At 51.6% G+C, this 17,287-nt stretch overlaps 1 protein-coding gene across 1 annotated transcript in view; it reads left to right on the top strand.

The window, feature by feature from the left end:
* Positions 1 to 839: 839 nt before the first annotated feature.
* The window catches only part of LOC100906076 (uncharacterized), a 33,494-nt gene continuing 17,046 nt past the window's right edge, over positions 840 to 17,287 (top strand). The window contains exon 1 of the mRNA XM_003745131.2: positions 840 to 1,010. Coding sequence (XP_003745179.1) covers positions 860 to 1,010 — 151 coding nt within the window. The 5' untranslated portion in view covers positions 840 to 859. The remainder of the gene's footprint in view (positions 1,011 to 17,287) is intronic.

Raw genomic sequence — 17,287 nt, forward strand, 5'->3', positions numbered from 1 at the left:
CTGGTTGAGGGCGTCGAGTTCTTTGAGAGATCGATGTGCTTAACCCATTCAATCTTCTTTGATTCGATTCTTTGTTCGAATGCGTTCGCGGGTAATATGACTGTTCTCAACGAGTAGACGGTTACCTCGAAGGTTGCTTTACTGGGCCGCGAGTTGGCCGCTGTTGTATACTTTCTAGAGAGATCTCTGCGAGCCGAATGATCCAAGGTCTTAGAAAACTACAGTATGACATAGTGCTCACGGAGTGCGAGGCGCGCCAAACGCTCGGCCATCCCGGCTGACGGCGGGAAATGAATTGAGGATGAGAGTTAGACAAAGATACGCTAAAGTTGCCTCTCAAAAACCTACCGTCTTTGGCGTCTTCTTCTCGCAGCAGAATTCCCGATCACCCCAGCCCTGCTCATTGAGGTGTTTCGATGGCGGTCTGCGGTTGACGAAAAATTATTCTCTCACACAATTAGGTACTATCAACAATTCTTGCATGCTGAAAATCATGCGAATATTCGCAGCATTGGCCGACGCCATTGTTCCGAGAAATCCTGGAATTAGACTCAAGCGAGCCATATGATGCATGGAGTGTCGCACCACGAGGCGTCGACGGTATCATTCCTCTCAGAAACCCCGAGACATCGAGCTTAATGCCATAACGAGTGACTGCTGGGTTTCCTTATCCTTGGGTTGAGGAATTTGGACCATGATTTCTCAACTCGCATCGGTACTCGATATAACCCCAGACTACAATAGTCCCCTCTAACTTTCTTTTCGTCTCTTCCGCAGGCGAGCAGAGCGAGGCTCTATCCTGGGCGACCAATTTTTTGTCCGTTTGTGATTGTGCTGTATACTCGTCAAAGTGCTCGATATGCGTCGTGAAATGGCATCGAAGAGTATGTCTTTGCCCAGAGGAGCCTCACTCCACTCTGCCTTGGGTGCAACGCCTCCTTCGACGTCGGCGACGTCGTCGTCTGGAGAGAATCTCGATCAAGACGATTATGTATCTGGAGGTGCCAAAGGTGAGTTCCTTTCGCTTGCGCATTCCCCAGCTAGGGGGAAAGATTTCCTGGGCTCCTGCCCTCCCAAAGGTTCCAGGCATCGATTCCAAAACTTGGTCTAGGTCCAGAGCTCACAGAGAATGAGACCCGGGGACGCTCACATATTCATACGGGGCGGGTAGTGAACGAAGCCTCCATAATGAAGGCTAAACGTCCGCGAGCAGGACTAACAATACAATGGAGACGTTTGATACAATGGACCCAACTGCTCAGTATGAGACAGGCCCGATGTAATCTGGATTCTCCAGAGCCGAACTGAGTCGTTAATCTTATTGTTCAGTTCCGATGAACCTGGGTGCGATATATTGAGTTTGATCAGTGAATCCATGGTTGAACGGACGACATTTGTTCCCGAAAGCGGCCGTGGCCACGGATAGCACCGTATATGCGGAGATACTATATACAAAGACGAAATAGACCTGCCGGCATGTGGTTGCGTCGCTGAACGTCCATTGATGCTCAATTCGGTGCTGAACGAAAGGGTGAGCCAGTCGAATGCTGCGGTTGACCCTCCATCATCAGCGAGGCACAAAAGAATTTCTGGTTGTCGATCTGATATCTCCGCGGACGTTTCAAGGCTACAAGGCGGAAGTAGAACGGTCACCCCGTGGGCCAGCTTCCCTATCCGCTCTCTCCCACGCTTAAAAAAAGGGAACTTTTTTTAAGCCCTTGAGCGTCTAATTGCTCCGCAAGGCATGGTGGAGGATGGATGATCACGTAGGATCAACAGACCCCGCCTGGATATAGTGTCGCAGGAGAGCTGCTCGACTAGAACATATATGACAAAGACGGGATGTCGATTTCGGTGAAGAATGATGTCGGCTTCAACTGTTCGATTAATCCTCCCCCCGAAAACCGATGTTTCACATAGGACATAAAAAATTCGGACAATGACTAGGGTGGCGGGAAGGATGGCTCGATATGGAAAGGTCTGCTTGTTTTAGAGCTCCGCTCATTCAGCAATGGAATCGAGTGGCGAATTATGCGGATAAAACTAGTTTTTTTTCTGCATGGATGAAGTGTCCGGTGCGAGAATTCCGCCTGTGTGCGCAACAGCCGGTCCAAGTTTCATCAGATCCTCGAACTTCGCTTTAAGCGTATGAACTTTAAACGAGAAAGCTCACCCGCATGAATTGGATAATTTCATCCGATGGAGATGGCGGTGGTTGAGACAATGATCAAGACGCGACGTCTCGAAGTCTCCGTACTTGTTCGAGAGGCGATCTCGTTCTCTTGAACGTCTGTCCTTGAATCATCGAGCAAGAGCAATGGTTCAATTTCGCTAAGCTTCCTATGCTCGTGCTTCACTCTAGCTATCGTAGTGATGAGGAAACCCGCAGTTCATGACCGCGACATTCAACACGACGTGACACGGATCGTTCAATATCATACCCTAGCATCGCGATATTTTTCTCCGAGAGCCTCAATATCAGGTATCGAAGCGACGATTCGCAGCAATTGCGAATGTGGAACGGAGCTTTGGAACCATTTGGACAAATTGTGCCATCAAAGCTCGCCGCAACGTTAGCGTACGAGGCTCATCGTGAATATGGGCTTTGATCGACTCGCGCCCCCAGTAACATCGATGGCTTGATCGACCGATGGATGCTGGCATTGCTCGATTTCAAGTGATGAGGTGGTGATTGATTTATTTATTTCCGAAGCTTACACGAGGAAGAGCCTCGCTGTGGAGGGGTCGTTGGCGATCGATCAGGAGCTCATCGGTGAGAAATCCATTTGCAACATTTTAGAGTGGGTGAACGCAGCGAGAAACGAGCGCACGACTCCAACCTGAACTTTCGCTAACTGAATTCCAACCTCTTGCGCGGGCTTGCTCTAAGAACCCCGTCCGCCACCGAGCATATTGTTCGCCGATGGGAAATTCCTCTCGGATTCCCTGAGATTATCCAGTGTCGTACCGGGAGATTTTCCGTTGCAGAACAATCGAGCGTATTTTTTAGATAGAGGCGAACTGTATCAGTCCGCAGGCGACATATGAGCCACTGTTGTCGTGGTCGTCAGCGTCGGTGCGCCGTTTGGCGGGAAAGACTACGTTGGTAAGCGCGCGATGCCGCGGTCGTCGGCGAGAGGGTTTCACCACAGAACACTTGCAGTCAGTTGGACTACGGCCTCCTGACAGACGGAATTCGTGGCTGGCTTTCCCTCCGTTGGTGCGTCCGTCCGTTTGTTCGTCAATTCGTCAATCCGTGGATAAGTGATTGTTCTGTGCGTCGTTCTTCGGATTTCTCAGCAGATTTTCTTGCACAACTAGGAATACTCTCTACGATTTGCATCGATCTGGAGCCGGTGAGAGACTGAGGGGACCTGTTCGCATAAACGAAGTGTTTAGAGGGGAGCCGTTCTTTATGCGTCGCAGACACTCCATATCCGCGTTTGGTTACCGCCGAAAACTGAGTCCCGCGATCGAATGTTTTCTCCCTCCTGCTGAAAAGGGTTGGAATCAGCCATTGGCGGGATCAACTAGGATTCATCATCATCTGACTCCGCGATGGTGCTCGAACTCTGAGAGCCATGCCTAGGGTGGTCATTGGAATTCCTTCTTCCCAAGAACGACCCGACCACGAACATCGTTAGCCGCTTTGACAAGGAGAACGAGCATCGCTGCTGTTTATCCTGCTGTAGATGTTTTCGTTTCCGACGATGCTGTCTCTGTTGCTTCACAGACTCACCTGCCGAAGTCGTGACTCCCGATTCTTCGGCGTTGTTGCTGTCGTCGTTTTCTTTGTACTGGTACGCAGCTCGACGATGGCCCGACTGGTCCATTTGTCTCGGGTGCCCAATGATATCATCTCGGTCGGAGTGGAGCAAAAATTCCATTGAGTTCCTTCGGTACTGAGGCTTAGCATGGAATCCGTCAAACTGTGCTTAGGCTCGTCGACGCGCTCCCTCACGAAACCAACCGGGTCTACCACATCGGTACTTTCGACGCGAGTTTTCTGTTTTCCCTGTATCGTCAACAAGACGACCCGAGACTCGAACTCACAAATCACCTCAATTGAGAATCACCCGCTTCGGAATGAAGTACCATCGAGCTTAGACTCATGTACTGAAATCGTTGAAGACTCATTGTACGGATGTGCTTCTGTTCTCCCAACGGTTTTCGCTTCTCGATCGGCAGCGTTCCGCGTCTGGCGTTTGCCGCTGCAGCTGTGAAATCGTTTCCAGCGGCATCGATTTCTGGCGCACAATATCTACGCGAACCTATTCTTCGCTCGATTCCTCCATTCGTTGGACTCATTCGTTCGCAGCCTGCTTGGCAAGGACAGCCAAGTATGTATCAGCCAAGAGCGGGCAGCCGCCGCTATGATATTCTACTCTTCCATAGTTTGGATTTTAGCGCGGCGTTGGAATGCCTCTTCATCTTTTTTCTGTTCGCGTGCAAGAAAGAAGTGCGCGTTCCACATTCAATTAATGTTGAAGCGCAGCTGAAGACTATGGTCCGAAGTGGAGCTCTGCATGTCCTTCGAGAAGCCTTGACCCTAAGTAGTTCGGTCAGTGATTCGTTCAGACGTGCTCCAGAACGGTACAACTTTGTGACATCTTTCATAATGCAAAAGTTCTTCAAGCGAAACTTGATCACGCACGCTTGTGCTCAGCTGGGAGCTGCTCCCATTTTGTCTTCTATCGTGATTCGGCGTTTTGATCCGCTATTCTGCTTTGCATGCCAGGTTAGCAAGTTTCCTTGCAGACGGCGCGGCGTGGACTTGAATATCCCTGTCGACGCTCACCAACCGCTCAAGCAAGTGTTTCTTGTCGTTACTTCCACGATATCGTCATACGTGGGGAGGCGTGAGCCTTTTTTTCTCGTTTCTCAATGTTCGGTTTAGCCGGACGAAACAAGTGTGAAAACGTCCGGCGAGACCGCAGGATATCGATGCTGTCGGAAGTCACCACGGGAGGAGCGGGAGCCGGAACGGGTTTTACGCGTGTGGGAAAGAGTTTCAATGCCTGAGAAGCTTCGGCCGTCCTCTGACCTCTCGACTCATTGAGGAACGCTTCAAAAATCAGGCCTTGCCCATGCTCTTCAGGGCTTTGTTGTTCCAAGCTCTGGTTCACAATCTCTATCGTGCAACGGAGCAAAAATAACGATTCCTCCACGCGGGCTACGGATTGATCTCGAGAGGCTTTTCGGGTTGAAGAAGCCAGATATCAAGCGAGAGAGCGAGGGGATTTCCGACATCTATCGCAGCTTTGAGCGTGGCATGAGCGAAGCTCCTGGAGGTAAGGTACTCCATGATATTGATTCTGCTAACGACCTCCTCACCATTCGAATGGGCGCTCGAATCAGTCACGCTTAATCGTCTGATTCCCCGGAAAAATGGTGTTCCCAGCAACTCTGGGTGACGACGCCGATAAAGTGGGCGGAACCGCAAATCGATGGCTGTAAATCACACTGCAGTTTATCGCGTGGATATTTGCTCTTACGATCATCGTCACCATCGAGCATCTGTTGCCTGACAAGAGCTTCAAGATGCCATGATGATGTTGGTCGACGCGTCGTTGGACTCATGTGTCAACACTCGTTCGGATCCATGCTCGATAACCTCTCGGTAGCGCTTGTGAAATATTTGCAAAACGTGCGTCCGCTTCCCGGTGTAGTGGCTGACGAAAATATACCCGAATGAACTTATAATAATCCCGTCGTTATCCGACCGCGACCGCGTAGATGAATATCTGCGAGTTCGATGGATCGCGCGATCCTCCGATCTCGCGTCGTTTATCCGCGGAAATTCTTATTTTCTGCGCGTTCAGCGCATCTTTCTGCGAAACTGTAAATTTTGCCATATGAAGTTTGATGCTACTCATAATGATGGCCGCTGGATTCGCCCGCCGCCTAAACAGTTGAAATTTCAAAGATAAGCGGGAGTCGGCTCTGGTCTCACAAACGGGACGCAACGAACTTGAAGGTCGACAGAGGAGGTTGTTGCCGCGGCCAAGACATTCGACCAAATCGGTGCGACCCTCAAGCAACGCCCGGTCGACCGTCGGCCGGCCCGTCGGTGTCGGTCGGTCTTCCCTTCGCCGGGTCGGCTTGCCGGCGGCAGCCCTCAAACAAGATATCGACGCTAACAATCGCCGGATCATTCTATCATTCATCGACTCAGCCAGTAGATTCTCCTGAGCGGCAGCTATGCGATTGTCTGCTTCGGCTCACTTCACGAAGGGTTTCTCTTTTTTGCTCCCGCCGTCGCGGTGCCGAAGTGGAAACCCCGTCAGCTTGCAGCAGGTCCCTCCTCAATTGAAGCTATCGATGAATTTCGCGCGTCCGCATTTGCCGGCTGGGAAGTCCCTTGTGAACCATATGATTTTTTTCCTCTGAATGGCGCATTCGCTTGCCCATGAGTGTGTGACCGTGTCGTCGCGAATCGAGCCAGCACGAGCGAATGCTGGGAAAATCGCAACCACCGATTCTACTGGCACCTTGTGCTTTTTCTGATCGGTCTCGAATTTTTTTTCGAATGAATGAAACCTCTTCTTTCCCCTCATCTTCAACAGAAGCGGGCACTGCCGCGAGCTGCAGTGGAGGTAACGGCAGCCGAAGATAGCGAAATCTTCTCGCTGGCCGTTCCAATCCGAAGTTTGTGTCGCGCTTGGCTACGCAATTCCTCCGGCGGTGGCGACTGTTGTCGACGTTGGCGTAGCTCGGTAGAAATAGACCCGGGAATTTTCTGCCTCAATTTCAGCAGCTTTCTGTGATGCCTCCGGCGGCGGCGCGGCGTGAAGTCGAAGAGCTTGCTCAGAGTCCCCTTTGTGGTTTGTCAAATGTTTTTTTCTTTCCATGTTTTTTCTCGCTTCCATTCTCGCTCCTCCTGGCGGGAAGACGGTCCAAAGAAAATCATTCTCTCCCAAGAAAATAGCGACATGTATATCGGAGGCCGTGTCCGTAATATCTGGACCAATCGACCTGACTAGAACGATCCCTAGAGACCGGAAACCTCGATTTTCGAGTTTGCTCCGATGCGTCGTAAATCCTTCGCGAATGGAACCGTTCGACGATGACGCGTTCCGTCACGACGACTGGGGAAACGATATGATCAGGTGCTTAGCATCCACATGTCGAGAAATATGAACTTATCCCCGTCGCTCTGATCTGGTCGCTAGTAATCGTCCGAAGGGCAACTTAGCTTTCATCACGTATTTTGGTGCCACTGCGTCTTCGATTTGAAGATCAACATCGTGGTGGTTGTTCGGCGTGTCGGTCGGTCGTCTAATCGAAGATGTGTAAGTTCATTCGGGACAGTGACTGGAAGCCATTCTTTAAGGGACGAAGCCCTTACGTATCGGATCGTTGCTGTTGAGCTGCGCAGCAAAAGCTCACTCCTCGAGTCATTAGGCGTCCGTATCGCTCGGAGCGACCCTCGCCTCGTCGCGATCCGCGTACTTCCTCGGTTTCCAATAGTAGACACGAACGCATGCAATTGCTGTGTTTGGACGTTTTGTCTTTCCAGCCATTCTCCCGGACAATGACTCATTTTCGTCGACGAAGACGTCGCGTCGTTGTTGTGTCTTATCGGCAATCTTCAGCGCTGACGGCTCGGGCACTTGTCCTCTGATCGCGGTGGTGATCTAGGCTCGCCGGACGTCTCCTCGGACGTTATTTCGCTAATTCACTTACGGAACGGGGATCGTTCCGGACAAATTGCGAAGATCCGTTCACGTCGACTTGCGAATTTGCCCCCGCGAAAGGCTTGAAATGCATTCATTGCGAATGCTCGTACACGCTTGAAGGGTTTGATTGCACGAGAGATCTGCGTTGCTGTTTGTTGACTCACGTAAACGATTCTCAGCTGCTGTATTCAAGCAGACGAGCCTGCTTTTCCATTTCCTTACCATATCTACAAAATAGAAAAACATTTATTAACTTTTCCATGCCAAACAATATTCCGAGGGAGCATCTTCGCGAAACGTGCTGTGGATGATCCAGCCCACTGGGCGCTTTGACCTCGGCTCGGTCTCCCAGCTGACTGGCTGAATGACTGAGTAATTGACTGACTGCGTGAAAGACAGTTTAAGCGGGATCCGGCGGAGCTTGAACTCATTTGACGCAACGAACAACAGTTCCAACTGATCGCAAAGACGCCCACGATAATTGTGTGAAAGAACGGATTTTGCGCATCCGCTACTCACTCGGTCAAAGAGTCAGCTTCCCTTAATCCCAGCTGTTTCCGACGAGTGAACTTCGCGGAGCTAAACTGAGCATGACACAAAGAGTGGGAAACATTAGAACTTGGGGCGGCCAAGTGTTGAGAATTTTCTACCAAACATAGCTGAGCCTAACTGTCGCCGTCTGCCCTTGACGTTTGGGGTGAAAACGTCAGCGCTGATCCGCGAGCCGGCCGGCCGACCGGCACGTCGGTCTTCTGCCCGCCCGACCTAGCAAGCACCGCACCGTCGTCTATATCGGGGTGAACGTTTCCGTCGCTCGCCATAACGATCCCGCAAAGAGCCAAGAAACAGCACTACCGAAAAGTCGGAGCGAGCCGCAAATTTTTGCCGTCGTCGAGATGGAACTTGATCGTTTCCAAGTCATTTGAAGCTCTGAAGTATCAGGGCAGCTTTTTAACCAACTCGCGAGCACGGTCTTTGAAACTTCGTCCGTTCATGAGGCGGGTGCCTGAACCGCTCGAGGTATTTCCGTTTCGTGACCGCATCTCGAGGGGACTCCTTAGGCCAGTCGGTCGGTCGCAGGCTTCGTAGCAAGACTGCTCACTGATAGAAACTCGAAATGGAAGTCAAGCTACCGGTCCGGCGACGTCGCGTCACATCCGTCGTAGATTTCGGTCGAGCCGCAATCGGATCTATTCATAGCCATCCTTTAAAATGTGCCATTGAAGCAGACTTCGGAACCCCTGCGTCGAGCCGCGTAATCCTCGACGATGAAGCGATCGACCTTTTTCCTGGTTGCCGGACGCTTTTATCCCCCCCGCGCGCGGAATGCATGTGGCGATCGATAGGTTGCGAAGACGAATCCTCTACAAGATCTTGTTAGGACTCAATGATCGAACAACGATGATCATCAAGGAAACGAGAAGGGAAACAAATAGCTACGCTCGGAGCGAGAACGGGAAAGTTAGTAGTATTCAAATCGTGAACGGATAGCATCAAGAGCTCATGACCCAATCGGAAAAGCGTGCAAAAAAAAGTCTTCTCAGTATTTGACTCGCGAAACCGCTTGTGTGTGTGTGCTAGGCTTTTTTCCGGTTGCTCTGACGTTCGCGGATGTCAACCCACTTGTGCCGACGAGCCGTTCTTCTCATCACGGTTATGCGAGGCGGTAACAATTTTTATCTCGGAATCTAAGCATGTTGCGGGTTCGGGATCCAAAGGGAGGCGCAGGAAGGTACGAGGCTCTGATTCGGCTTCGGGGGAGTGGTTCGTTCTTGATTCGTCTGTCAAGGGTGGTTCCTCGACGCTGTTGCTGTTGTCTCGAGCGAAACCGTTCGCGAGGTTCTCCACGACCGAATGTCAATGCCATCATCGTTGTTATTGGTTGAATGTCGTCCTCTTCTACGCCTTGGACGTCCTTAGGGTGAATGTCCAACGATTGGTTCTGACGTCCAGCCCAAAGACTCGGTGCCTCCAGAGCCTATTTCAAGTTCATGTTACCATTCGTGGAAGCGCAGCCGCAGTCAATAGTGTCTTCCCTCAAGACTTCCTGAAGGCCGCGACGGCTGTTCCTACCACGACCCCTAGCAGCGGCAGACGCCGCTTGAGGAGGAGCGTAACGATGAAGCGTCAATAGGGTCGGTGGTAGAATCTTCCTTGAAGTGTTCACACCGGTACCAATGCCACAATGGCATGTCTCCCTCCAACAACGTGGGATCCACCTTCAACCGGATTTCACGCAAGCCGGAGTCGGTATCACCGGTTTTGCTCAGACGTGAATCAACCGAAGGCAACTCGACTGGAAACAAACTGTCAATAGCACTACCGCCGGCTTCTCGAACCGGATCGGAACTCAGTGTCAGGTTTGTCGACTGTCGATTTCATCTTCCGATCGTCATCGACCTAGCTTCTATCCATCCGAAAGCATTTCAACTCGCGTTGACGGATGAGGAATTATCTCGGCATTCTGCAATGAAGCTGGAAATTGCATCAAACAAGCGAGGATTTGTTTCGTTGCAACGAAAACTCCGCCTATCGGCAGACGATGTGACTACTCCACGGGTTGCACAGCCGCCGCTCGCTTGATTTCTCGACCGAAGTCAGGAACTCGAAGTTCGTGATCGGCTCCATGAAATGCGGAAGCTTGCGCGGAAACGAGCGAAATGACGGACGGATCGCCTGGTAAGACTCGATATCCGATAGGTATCCAATACTCCTTCCGTCTTCGAGGGCAAGGCAGTGCGTTCGACGATCTTTCAGGCACTGAAGTCAGGGAGGGCAGAAAATTGCAAATTTTCGAATGAAATTTGGAAATTACGCCATTGGGCTCGTTCATCTCTCGAGTATATTTGCCAGGAATCGAATCGTCGAAAAATGCGTTGCGTAGCGCACCTTGATGGCGCTCATAGGGCGAGACTGTTGTCACGAATGTGATCAGTTCACCAACAGCGTTAGAACAATAAGCGAATGAGAATAACAAGCCTAATGGCGAATCAGGGCAATAGAGTGATTACGAAAGCCGCCGCCACGCAATACTTTCTCTGGAATATTTTTTTTTTCGGGTACGTCCATTCTTCCATTCACACCGAGTAAGCTTCACTGACCAGTCGCGGGATTTTGAGTCACGGGCGGAACTCTCATTCGCAGAAAGCGATATTTCTGTCGGACCTTCTGAACAATTGCGTGGCGTCGAATACTTGAGCTTACTTAGACGTATTAGCAAACTCGTTTCGGACTGGCTCGGCTGAGAACCATCAAAACTTGTATGGCATTTTCTCGCTCGTTCCATGAAAGTCCTCTTCTTCAATTGTGCCACACATTGAAGCTCCTCTTTCTTGTTTGTCGCGAATATTGTTGCTGGAGAAGTATAAGTGAGCAGAAAGTTATCGCTAGGAAATCTCGATCATGGTGGCCGCGTCCGACGAGAGGGCCAGCCGACCGTCCCCCAAACCGGGATCTTCTGCCGAGCCGAATATCTCATCTTCTCCCTCGGGAACTTCGTTCCGGAATATTCGTGTCCGAATTCGTAAAGGGATATCGCATATTCTGCGGTGTCCAAGTTGCTCGCAATTCTTGTGACAACGGGTCCTGTCTGGAACAATCCAGCTTCTGACCCAGAATGGGAGATTCCCCTGACCTGAACTGGAAAATGTTTCCCTCGATCCGCCAAGAGAGGAACTTCGGAAGAGTTCCGAATAAATGAATGCGAAAACTCGCTATCCTCAGTGGGAGCGACGAGAACGCGACTTCGGTGACTACAACTGGGTCGTCATTTGCGATGAATCTCTCGCGCGATACAGACAGCGCTGAGGAAGCTAGCTGCAGCGGAGGGGAATCCCATCGAGTTTGTCCACGGAGCACCAGCGCACAGCTCCGTCCGAGAGAAATCGAGGCTTCCTTCGATCAATGGAAAAGATGCGAGTGGATGAGCACTTATCCTGGATAGCTCCGGAGAGTGTGATTTTTCTCAGGTGGTATCCATGTGAGATGATAGGCCATGTCCCCTGTTTGCACCCATCGTTGCTCACTGCGACGCTTTCCAATTTTAATCTATTGATCTGATGTTTGCTTTCTACATCGAGAGATGAATCGAGTATGTCAGACTGGGATCAGCCTTTGAAGATTTTACTCCGCAATCGCTGGAATCATCGTGGTTTTTGCAGACCACCATTTGATGACTGACACGATGACTAGACAGCGAAGATTTCATTTTGATCAAAACAAGAATAAAATTCCGGGCTCTTCGGAGACAATGGTTTGAAACTTGAAACAATCGCATCGATGGCTCAAGAACCGCAATATTCTTTCAGAGCTGTGGTTTGCTGAGATATCGAAAAAAGGGATGTGAGATGGCACTGCAAATTTTGAGTCGGCTTCAGAGTCCCCCGTGGCGGCCGCGGAAAATATTTTTGCGTCGGGGTCCCGGGTGATTATTAGATCCGGCTGCAGGTACCAACTGATATCTAATCGTTCGAATGACCAAAATAACCATTGAGAAAGGTGGATATGACTTCGCTTTCACTAAATTTCGCTCGAGCTGCGACAGCCACGGTCGCCGGAGCAAGAGCACAAGTGAGTGCGCGTAGCGTAAACTTCCAGTATTCTAGTTACTGGCGAGAGGATAGAAACGCTCACGCTTCCCTGGCCAATAACAGTCCCTGTTCAAATAATACATGATACATTTTCCGATTCCCGACTCGGACATCGCCGTGATCCCGGAATTCTCCTGTGTGCCCCCGACGCTTTTTCCCCTCAATTTCGTTGTGAGCTCTGAGAAGCTCGATGACGCAAAGGATTTTGCGATTTCGTAATGAGCTTTCGTTCGATCGGTCAGCTTTCTTGGTCAAGGTCTGCGCCTTGATCTGAATGGAGGATTCGGACAACTCATCCAGAAAGTGGGGACCGGTGTCTAGAGGGTAATGACTCACAACAGACTGCCTTGTCGGCTAGCGTCGCGGCGACCGAAAAGCATCCACATAGTCGGGTTATTCGGAGGAATGCGGAATGTTTGGGGAATTAGGAGCTGTCGCAGTGGACGAGCAGAAAAGACGCTTTTCTGTCCACCGCTCCGTGGTGAATCTCAGCTCGCTCGCAGGTGGACCGACGGGCCGGCCGGCTGACTCAGTGATAATTCGGTGCCTGGTCTGTCGGCCGAGCGCTCGAACAACAGAAAAGTCACCGGTGTCACCGTCATCCCGTGGACGGCGCCTGGGTTTGTAACTGAATTTCGAATACAATGCAGCGCCTCTCAGTCAGCTCCTGTTTAAGAAGCTGCGAATGCCCCTCAGTCAGTCACTGAACGGCGTTTGGAGCGCCAAGCCACGATCATCGTCCGACTGAACGAGCCAGCGCTCGTTCCGTGCTGCTAAGGTTGAATAAGGCTCAGTCAGGTCGAGTTCGGCTGCTTTGGTTGTCGGCTAGATTGGCGCCAGGTGCTCTGTCCTTCGTCTCAAGATGAAAAAAAAGAGTTCTTTCCCCTAAGTCGCTGCTCCTGCTGCTGTACTCGCTCACGAGAATCGACGACAACGAACATTCGTGAACGCTCTCGAGGGCGAGGAGAATTCCGAGCTCAGAATGGACGCTTTTGTGGGAGGGCGGCCGCCGCTCGTAGAGCGAGGCTCTCCCTAATCTCGCCAGGAACCAAAGAGCAAACATTTTGAACCTCCGCACGAACACTTCCCATGGAGTAATTAGGGGGGAATCATTCCTTCGGAGATGGAACTTCTCGGACGGCCTCGACGTCCCACGAATTAGGGATACCACTTCGTCTATCGATATGCTCCGGCCGTTCCTCGAATGCCCTTGACAAGCATAAGGACCGAGCGGATTTCGAGTTTTTTCTTCTAGTCATGACCCGCGCACAAATCCACGAACGAGGCGACGACTTTGCGATTGTGAACGTGAAGGGGCACCAGAAGCAAGGCACTCATCCGAACTTCCTCCGGTGCTTCCTCTTTGTTTTCGTGGGAGTGTCTGCTTGGCTTTTCAGCGTGGCCGTCGACCGAGATGAATAGACGGCTGGCGGGTTGGTCGGTCGGCCGGCCGGCCAGTCAGTCACTCGCTGGACTTGCCTGATAGCCAGTCCTACAATCGTGGCGGCCACTGTACCGGTAGCGAGCTCGGAGCGGGTTTACTGAATTTTTTCTGGCGCACGAACGCTGCGAAGGAGGTTGAATAAATCACGTGCCCGACATTCGAGTGGCGGTTTTCCAAGTCCAACTCGATAAACGCGGTGGAGCATCGCTGCAAAATGAGCTCTCAGGCTACCTACAATATGCTGTGATACAAGCCACCCGGGAGAACTGATCCGATCCCGTACTGAGAGCCAGGATGAGATTATCGATCCTAGAAGAAAATCGAATAATGACGAGCTCTCTGATGTCAATGGGAACATTTTTTATTTCTGCTCCCCTGTTCGGCTCTTACGAGTGAGACGCTGAGGTCGACTCACTCATTTTTGTGACAGCTCAGTCTGACTTGAAATCTGTTCTCATCCGATAAATCATGTTCACGTCTCTCAAAAATCTCTTTGGTTCTCGATAAATACAACTCATAAAGCTTCAATAAAGTCTTGTCATGGCTTGGATGGCTTCTTACGTTCAAGGAACGAGAATAGTACAAAAGATTTTTACAATTGGCTTGTGTCGAGGGAAACTCTGATAGGTTTGACAAAAAAAATAAAACTCTCAGTTTACTGAGCCGACGGTGGAGGGGGCGGGGCCGGAACCTCGGGGACCTGCAGCGCGTCGGGATCCACACCTGTGTAACTGAATCTCGGGAGATCGTAGTAGTCACTCTTCGAACATCTCACTGCGGACGGAATTTTCGCTAGCGATGGAGCTTTGCTCGGTGAGATCGGGAAATCATACTCGGCCAGTACCTCGGCCAGAGAACTTTTCGAGGGCGAAACCGGGGACCTGAACGAGTTCAAACGGGGCGGCGATTGCGGAGCGACGTTTTTCATGATGAGGGGTTTGTTCGCGGGAATATCGTAGTAGATTCCAGTGCTGGCACGATGATTCGCCTGCAGCGTACCGAGAGAATTGCAGGTTCTCGACGACATGCCACTCCTAAAATCAAACTCCCTGGTCAAGGTCTGGCAGCCGGATTTCCTCGTGGTTTTTGTGCCGTTGTAGAGATAGTAAACGTGGTCGTCCTGCTCGGCTCTCGTGTCCCTGGTGAGTGTCATCGATTTCTGGAGATTTATCTGACTCGGTCTCGGCAGCATGTCGTAATCCGGGAAGGGGTTCGGCAAACTCAAACGATTCGAACTCTCGTTGTCCGACGCATCCGAGTGCGCTCCACTGTCCGAAGCGCTTCCCGCCCTCGGGAGCTGTTCCTGACTTGTGCTCGCTTCCGAACCGGAGCAGATTCCGTCGACCGTGTCGAAACGCTCCGAGTTCTTGAGCGCGTTCGATATGATGTCAGAGTTCTCGTAGCCGGACGAGCCAGCAGAATTTCTTTGAGAGCATTCGGCAGATGATGGAGGCGTCTTTTGATGGTACACAGAGGCCGCCCGGGACAGAGTGGAGAGCCTGTTCAACGAATTCTGGGCCGACATCCACTCGTCTATCAGAGACGCTACCTCGACATGGCCTGCCTGAGTGGCAACAGTCGCGGGGCTCTGGCCTTTCAGGTTGAGCAGTTGGCAGCACGATAGAGCTCCGGGGCATTTGAGTAGAACCGTCGTCAGTTCCTTGAGGCCATACTGGGCGGCGAAATGTAATAAAGTTGGAAGACTAGAATCACTTTTACGACGTTCCTCGACCAGTTTCGCTGGAACGAGGAATTGGAAGCCGTCGGTCGGGAGGTTCTCGACGAAAGCTCTCGCCAGTGCCGAATCGACTTCCTGAACGGTGGGCAGTCCGAGAGTGAGACGGAGATTTTCGAACGGAGAAATCGAGGCCTGCAGCAAACTGTTCAGTTCCCCGAGACGTGACTCACATTTGATGGGCCGAGCCCCGAGACATTCGCCGTCCACAATCAGCTGAACATGCAAAATCTTCGAATTTGTCAAACACTGATGCGGCATCATAAATTGAACGGTGAAGGGATTGCGGAGCTTGCATGGCACTTCTCTCGAGTCCAGAGTGACCGCGATCTTCTGGTTCGCGACCACGGGCAGCTCGAGCAGCAGGTACACCTTCGTGTTGACATCGACGACTTTTCTGGGCGTCAGCTTGAACTTGGGCTTCCCGCCCTGGAGCGTTTCGTCGACCTTTTTCAGCTGTTCGCAGAGAGCGGATATGAGCTCGAAGGCGAACTGCTTGTCTTGGCTCCGGGCTTCCATCTGCTGCCATGTCCTCGAGGCGGGCAGCTGGGACAGATGTGTCTCGGTGAGCTGTTCAGACCGGATACCACATAGCATGGCGACAGTCCTGCTAGCATCCATCAGTTTGCCTACTTCTACGAAGTTGACCGAACGCACGAAGTTCAGGAACTCCTGGCTCAAGATCACGAGAAGAACTTTCGAGCTTCGGATAGCTCGACTGATGGGCGACAGCAGGGTGGTACCGCTGCCCAGTTTGACACAGTTGATGTTGACGATTTTCGGCGCGAGGAACGTCTGCACCGATTCCTGTAGGTAGTCGGCCCATTCGGCGCCGTCCTGCGCGTACAAAATCGACAGATCGATCGAGAACTGCATGCCGGCGTTACAGTCCGAGGCACGTCTGCGACACGACGAAATCGCCAACTGTTTGAGCTGGGACCAAGTCATTTTCCGCGCTCGTACTCCACCGAGGCGGTGACAGGAGACGTCGATTTCTTTCCGATTCGATGATTTCTTTCCGATTCAGCGGAAACGCCGGCAAGGGCTCATTTGCAAGCTGCGCGGACAGAAAACGCTCTCCGTCTAAGCTCACGTCCGTTTGACGAGCCTATCCCTCGACTCGTTGTCAATGCCTTGCCGGCCGTACAACCGGTGGCACCATCCTCACCAGAAGCACTTGAACTGACACTGTCCTCCGACAAACAGAATGTGGATCGAGACGCCGGCGACAACGACGACGATATGCTCTAGCTGGCCGAGTGTTTTCCTTTGACCCGGGCAGCCGATTAGTCCGTCGACTTGTTGCTCGCTTCAATCAGTCCAATTGGCAGCGTAAACTAAGAGGTTGCTTCCTCGCTCACAGGCTGCTGCTGCTGCTGGTAGTACCTCTCCTCAAGGCTGCTTCCACTATTTGGTTCACATGGGCTGCCGGGTCGACAGTTTCATTCGAAGGGGCGCTCGATAGGCGAGAAGGATGTGCTCAGAAGAGTGTGCCCGTTGTTGTGGGCTCTCGGTCGGCTTATCCCGGCATGCTCACAACAGCAGCACCGTCCGTGCGCACGAATTCTGCCGGGAAGCGACACGGAGGGGTCCGGCACGCTAGCGAAGTCCCTACGATAGAAACAATCATAAGAGCGACGGAATAAATAACAACTGGATCGCGTGAGCGCCTACGCAAGCCTCTACCGTAGAGCGTGTCGTCGGATGAGGATTTTTCTTCCGAAATTCTGTGTTCCGCCGGTGGTCGGTGCGATGACCACCTAATGACTTTATCAGTCAAGATGTGATAATCTCCTACTTATGTTCCATTACTCCGACGACGACACAGCTGATGGCTATT

The sequence above is a fragment of the Galendromus occidentalis genome, unplaced genomic scaffold, assembly GCF_000255335.2.
Source record: "Galendromus occidentalis unplaced genomic scaffold, Mocc_1.1 scf7180000077477, whole genome shotgun sequence".
Classification (NCBI taxonomy): Eukaryota; Metazoa; Arthropoda; class Arachnida; order Mesostigmata; family Phytoseiidae; genus Galendromus; species Galendromus occidentalis.